A 7,191-nucleotide genomic window follows, 5' to 3' on the forward strand; every position below is an offset into this window, starting at 1 on the left:
ATTTTTGTCATGATGAAAGCAAATAAAGGACAAAAAGACAAGAATTGGAGAAAAGAATAAAAAAAGAAATAAGGGACAACATGCTGATATTGAGACTCATGTTAAATTGAATAATAATGGTATATAACGTTTTATGCTTCTGCAATTTTCATAATGTAAATTTGTTTGTATACTCAAATCATTTTTTTGCTCTTGATAGAGATTAATAAGTCTAGAGATGATGTTTACATCAGTTCCCAACTCAAACAGCCTATGCTACCTTCTAGAGGAGAACCACCGTAAGTTCAATTGACTGTTTATAAATATTTTGCTTATATAATTTTTCATTTAGCTATTAGAAGTTTTAATTATAACTTTACTTTTCCCAATTGATAAAGGTTAGTAGATATTCCAGAAAATATAGAGTCCAATGCTGAAATGTATCAAAAGTTCAAAGCTTGGTTGGAAAATTTTTCAAAGCAGGGGCAAATTTCAATTAAAGGTCAAAAGAAGCAAAAACCATCGACAACTAGAATTTCGATCCAAGAGGCAGAATCTGCTCAAATAGAACATAAAAAGCAGGATCACATGAAACAATCACATGTTCAACAAGGTCTTTTATTAGTTATCTATTTGTGTCAGTATTTAAATCAAAATTCAAAATGCTAATTATACTCTTGATACTGACTTGAACTAAATATTTATTTGTTTCATGTGTCTAAAAGCCAAACTAGTGGAAGGCTCTATGATGAATGGATTAAACAACAAAGTTTCTGCTCAAATCAAAAAGGACCTTGTTAATCACGGACCACCCAAGAAGCAAAAGAATACTCTGAAGCGTAAATGGTACATCAAATGCAATTTATAGGAACTGACAATGTCATGATGTAGATTTTTTTACCTGTCTTTTATTTGGCTGATGTGAGTACTTTATTAACTAGTGGACGGCTCTATGATGAATGGATTAAGGAACAAAGTTTCTGCTGAACACAAAACGGACCTTGTTAATCACAGACCATCCAAGAAGCAAAAGATTACTCCAAAGTGTAAGTACTACATCAAATGCACATGATATGGAAACTAACAAAACATGTGACCATTGTTTTCCTTACTTTCTCACATTTAGTTTTGTCGAATTCTATGTAAAGTGAAAATGTCATGATGCAGTTTTTTGTTTTTACTTGTATTGTGCTTTACTGATGTGAGTATTTTATTAACTAGTGGACGACTCTATGATGAATGGATTAAGCAACAAAGTTTATGCTCAAATCAAAAAGGAACTTGTTGATCACGGACCATCCAAGAAGCAAAAGAATACTTTGAAGCGTAAGTGCTACATCAAATGCAGTTTATAGGAACTAACAAAACATGTGACAATTTTTTCCCAATTTTCTCACATTTATTTTTGGCGAATTCTATGTTAACTGACAATGTCATGATGTAGTTTTTTTTACCTGTCTTTTATTTGGCTGATGTGAGTACTTTATTAACTAGTGGACGGCTCTATGATGAATGGATTAAGGAACAAAGTTTCTGCTGAACACAAAATGGACCTTGTTAATCACAGACCATCCAAGAAGCAAAAGATTACTCCAAAGTGTAAGTGCTACATCAAATGCACATGCTATGGAAACTAACAAAACATGCGACCATTGTTTTCCTTATTTTCTCACATTTAGTTTTATCGAATTCTATTTAAAGTGATAATGTCATGATGCAGTTTTTTGTTTTTACTTGTATTGTACTTTACTGATGTGAGTATTTTATTAACTAGTGGACCAATCTATGTTCGATGGATTAAGCAACAACTTTTCTGCTCAAGTCCAAAAGGACCTTGGTGATGATGGACCATCGAAAAAGCAAAAGAGTACTCCAAAGATTCCTTCAATGTCACTTGATGAGTACTTTAAAAGGAGTAGGGAGCAACTTGAAGCAGAGGAGTCTGAAAATGAAGAACTTGACAGGGAACAAGAAGTTGAGGGTGAGATAAACTATGAAAATGGTGATGGTGATAATTCAATGGAAGGTAACACTCCTACTAGTTTGACTTTCCCTTGCTTCTCTTATATATGTGTATATATATGTATAACTCTTGTGATATTGGAATGTTAACCAGGAGAAGCATCAAAAAAAAAAAAAAAGGAAGCACATTGTGCTTAAAAATTCATGCTCGGTCACTAGTTGATAGACAAGAAATCACCTTAAATGAAGAAGGAGAGGCCATTGGACCAAGTCAAAAGATAGTTTCTGAATTCAGCAATTTTTTGGGATCAGTAGCAAGGATGTCAGATTTATGTCCTCTTACTTACACAAATTGGAAGGCTATACCAAAGAAGAAGACTATATGGGCCTATGTCAATGTATCAACTCTTCTAGTGTGTGTGTGTGTGTGTTTGAGTACATTGTTCCTTCACTTAATCCTTAATCCAATATATTTATCTGTATACGTTCATTTTCTTTGCAGAAAAGATACATTGTTCCAGAAAAAGGACAGAAGGATGTATTTGCTATTATAAATGATGCTTGGAGGAGGTATAAATGGTTGATTAAGAAAAATCATTTTACTAAGTATAGAAACTTGCGTGAGCGGCTGAAAAACCGTCCAGACAGCATACCTGAAGCACACTTTAAGAAATTAATGACTTATTGGAGTTATGAAGCTATTCGAGTAAGATTAATTTAATTTTAATTGTTTACTATTCTACATTATTATTTTCATATTTGATCAATTTAGTTCATCATATGAATACAGGAAATCAGTCATCAAAATGCTAAGAATATAGATAAACAAAAATGGAGACATCGAACGGGTCCCATAAGCTTTGCTGTCATAAGGGAAAGATTGGTATATAACTTTTACTATTATTAGCGAATAATTAAATTCTTCTATTAGTGATAATTTTTATACTATTAGAGAATAATTTTTTGCTTTGGATAGCGTGCAACCAAGGATGATAGAGAGCCTCCAACTCAAGCTGAAGTTTTTATTGAAACACGACAAAGCAAGAGAGGAAAGCAGCTGGACCAAGTTACAAGTGATGCAATCGTAAGTTTTTTCTTTATGATTTTACCAAGTTAGTTATTGGCAAAAACTGAAATAAAAATAATCATGATTTTATCCTCAAAAATGACTTTACGTAGTCAGCTAATGTTGTTTTTGATTTTGCAAGACAACTCTTCAAGATTTGATCACAAATTCTGGTCATTCTTCGGTTGAAGCTTTTCAAACTGTCTTTGGAAAAGAAAAACCAGGGAGATTGCGCTGCTATGGAAGAGTTACAACATCTTCTCTGTTGAAAAGAAATAAAGTGGAAGCTATGGAAAAAAAGCATGCTGCTGAGGTGAAAAGTTTAACTGACAAGGTCCAAGAGATGGAGACTATACATAGAAAGGATATGGCTGCAATGGAAGAAAAATTGCAAGTTCTTCTAAGAGTCATGCTGAACCAAAGCAACACAGGCATAGATATGGGGGATTTAGGAGTTTTTTTATCAACCCGAAATGATGACAATAATGTTCGACATTCATCTACATCTAATCATGAGGTATGTTTTCCGTATATTGAAGTGTCGGCTAATTGTTGCAATAGAGATAAACATCAGTAGGAGTAATCAATCTATAAATTATCATTTTCATATAATATGTAGATTTAGTGAGGTAGGCCACTTCAGATTATCATTTTATTATTAAGTTCTTGAAGTTGGGTGTCAATGACTTGATAAAATAACTTAACTCCAAAGTGAAAAATAGAAGTAGAAAAAGTTGATTGTTTTAAGCTTTATTTCTCTTTTTTCACTAACCATTGGATGCTTCGATTTCTTTGATTCTGGATCAGTCAGTCATGAAGCTCACAGTGAAGACTCTGAAAGGAAGCCATTTCAAAATCAGAGTTCATCCTTCTGATTCTGTATGTTGTACTTCTTTTTTCTCTATTTTTTTCCTTTCCAATTCTATTAAAATTCTTTGATTGAAGAATTCCCAATATTCATTCAATTTTGTTAGATAATGGCTGTAAAAACGAATATTGAAGACATTCAAGGAAAAGATAATTACCCATGCAGACAACAATTGCTAATTCACAATGGAAAAGTTTTGAAAGATGAAACTAGTTTAGCTGATAATGAAGTCTCTGAAGATGACTTTCTTGTTGTCATGCTCAATAAGGTATGGATCTCAAATATTTCAAGTTAGAATATAATATGTCAGGGATGATGGAACCTTCATGGGTAGAAACTATCAGAATAGTTCTCATGTGATACATGATCTCACCTCGAATAGTAGGAGGACGAACAAACAAAGACAAATTTGAATATGAAACATAAGCATTTAAATTAATATAATATGAGGCCCTTTTTTTGGTATGCTGTCAATTGTCTAGCTCTAGTCCTGATTTGTCCTCGGTTGTGTGATGGTTTCTGTTTTGCCCCTTAAGTTAGTATTTGTTGTTCCTGTTTTATCTGTTTTGGACTGATTTTCTTTTGGTTTTGTTCCGGTGTTGTATAACGATTCTTTGCAGTAGTAAAAATAAGATAGTTGGTATGGTTGATGTGGTTTTGCGGATAAGGGGATTAGTCTTTTTTGAATGAACTATTTGCCACATTGCAACATTGTGAGTATAATAGTGAATTAATTTTTATTTTTATCTTGTAGGTAAATAATAGATCTATGGGTAGTGAATGTGTTGTTGATAACTACGAAGAAGAGGAAATCAGACGAAGAGGATGAAGAAAAATTCTTTGATGACTTGGACGGAGATGAGGATGAAGAATAATTTGACCCATTAATTCTTGTTTATTTTCATTATTTGATGTAATAAATTTCACATTGAAGGCTAAATTGTCGATATTCATAACAAAATTGATTAACTTTGGTTAGACATTTATTTTAATGTAATAAATCTCACATTGAAGGCTAAATTGTTGATATCGATTACAAAATGATTGACTTTGATTAGACATTTATTTTAATTCATACTAGATTATCATCTATAATCAAGTTCTCTAGAATTTAATGTTTGATGTCACCATTTAAGCTCATAAAAAGTTGATATGTGCACTGTTTACATTTTAAAACTTAAATGGTTGATCAGTGAATAAGCAGGTTTGAGATATAATAATGAAAAATTATGTTTTTTTTTTCTCTAAAATCAGTGACAACGGTTTTTGTTGTTCTATACTCATATTTTAAGTAATTATAGACAACGGTTTTTATCTGTTGCGTTTTCCTGTATGCAACAAATCCGTTGTCAAATGAAAAGACAACACGTTAGACTACAACGGAAAGAAAAGCATTGTCGTAAGGTAAAACAACGGTTTTATCAACTATGGCTACGATTTTCAGCCGTAGTTTTAGACCAAAAATGTTGTAGTGTATTAAGCATATAATTCAACATTTATATTTAACAACCTAAAATCATCATAATATTCATCATAGATAATAATATATCATATATCACATCTTTAATAGTTCATATAAAGAATCACAGCTTCAACAACTTGGCAACTTAAACATTTTTGACTCGACAAATGCGACTCCAACTTGACTATGCAACTTAGACCTCTTATATGCATGTGGTACCAATCCAGGGCATCAAGCCCCCACCGTATTTGAGCGTAAATAGGCTCCCAGGGCATCAAGCACTCAACTTATTTGAGCGTAAAAAGGCTCCCAGGGCATCAAGCCCTCAACTTAATTGAGCAAAGGCTCCAGGGCATCAAGCCCCCAACAATGAAATGCTAATGCATGGACTCGACCTCTTAACATCTTAAATCGACAACCTCTTATATAATCCAATAATTTGGAACTTCATCATCTTAATCAACTTAGACCGACTCATGCAGCTTAGTTAAATAACAACAGCAACACAACGGTATACAAAAACAGCATGACATAATAATAATATCAAATGCAAGTCAACAACGTCTCAATTATTCACATATAATTCAAGTAATGCATATACAATTATATCACAATATAACAACATCAAATAATAATCAACATCTTAAAATATCATATATACATATAACACTTCATCAATCATGGACAATATCGTATTCACAACATATATATACATATACTAATTCATCAATCATAAACAACATCATACTCATAAACATATACATTCATATCCTAATTCATCAATCACATTCAATTATTCACTGTGACCTACGTGCAGTAATTTGACTATAACTCAAGTTCTATAAATCCTTTTGAAGTCAAACCAACGGCGCTAGAAAGTTAAAATTCATACCTACAATTTTCGTGTTTACACCTAAGACCAATTCTCTACCAATCAATACCAGTTTTCATTTAAAATTCGGACAAAGTTGTGCTGAAATTCATAAAAATTCACTGTGACCTACTTGCAGTAATTTGACCATAACTCAAGTTCTATAAATCGTTTTGAAGTCAAACCAACGGCATTAGAAAGCTAACATCCATACCTACAACTTTCGTGTTTACACCTAAGACCAATTTTGTACCAATCAATACCAGTTTTCATTTAAAATTCGGACAAAGTTGTGCTGAAATTCATAAAAATTCATTGTGACCTACGTGCAGTAATTTGACCATAACTCAAGTTCTATAAATCTTTTTGACGTCAGACCAACGGCATTAGAAATCTAACATTCATACCTACAACTTTTGTATTTACAGCTAAGACCAATTTTGGACCTATCAATACCAGATTTCATTTCAAATTCGGGGCAGAGATGAAAAGAAAAATCAGAAAAAGCAACCTATATTATTCAACTTCACTTTCATTCAAAATCATAACAATCATCACTCTTAACTCTAATTCTCAAATTCTCAAAAACTAAACCTACAACATGTTAAATACAATTTTCAGAATCATAGACTCAAGATTATTGAATGTTAGTCCCACCCTTACCTTATAACTCAAAATCGCCGCTTTCTAGGTCTTTTGCTCTTCTCTTGGCTTTTTTCTCCTTTTTCTCCAAAATTGATCGTACGTTATGTTTTTTCTAAACTAGGTTTCCCTATTTATAATCTTTTTTCTATTTTATCTATTTTCTCTTTCTCCCCCAAAACTCTTTAAAATCTCATAACAACCCCTAAACTAAATATTATTTTATTTTCAAATCTTATTCTATTAAATAATATAATAAGCCACTTAATAAATCACATAATCATATAAATATATTTTAAACTCTTCTTAATAAATCCTAGACTCAATTAAATAGTTAAATA

At 32.0% G+C, this 7,191-nt stretch overlaps 1 protein-coding gene across 1 annotated transcript; it reads left to right on the top strand.

Annotated features, from left to right (window-relative positions):
• Positions 1–4,902, top strand: LOC112417241 (uncharacterized). Its single transcript, XM_039828672.1, has 16 exons — positions 1–119; positions 200–278; positions 378–592; positions 705–825; positions 921–1,025; positions 1,201–1,305; positions 1,474–1,578; positions 1,754–2,010; positions 2,100–2,339; positions 2,444–2,647; positions 2,732–2,824; positions 2,918–3,025; positions 3,150–3,524; positions 3,815–3,886; positions 3,982–4,143; positions 4,630–4,902. Exons 5-16 carry the CDS (start codon positions 932–934, stop codon positions 4,702–4,704), a joined length of 1,890 nt encoding a protein of 629 aa, XP_039684606.1. The 5' UTR covers positions 1–119; positions 200–278; positions 378–592; positions 705–825; positions 921–931; the 3' UTR covers positions 4,705–4,902.
• Positions 4,903–7,191: the final 2,289 nt, after the last annotated feature.

The sequence above is a fragment of the Medicago truncatula genome, chromosome 8 (genome assembly GCF_003473485.1).
Source record: "Medicago truncatula cultivar Jemalong A17 chromosome 8, MtrunA17r5.0-ANR, whole genome shotgun sequence".
In the NCBI taxonomy this organism is placed as follows: Eukaryota; Viridiplantae; Streptophyta; class Magnoliopsida; order Fabales; family Fabaceae; genus Medicago; species Medicago truncatula.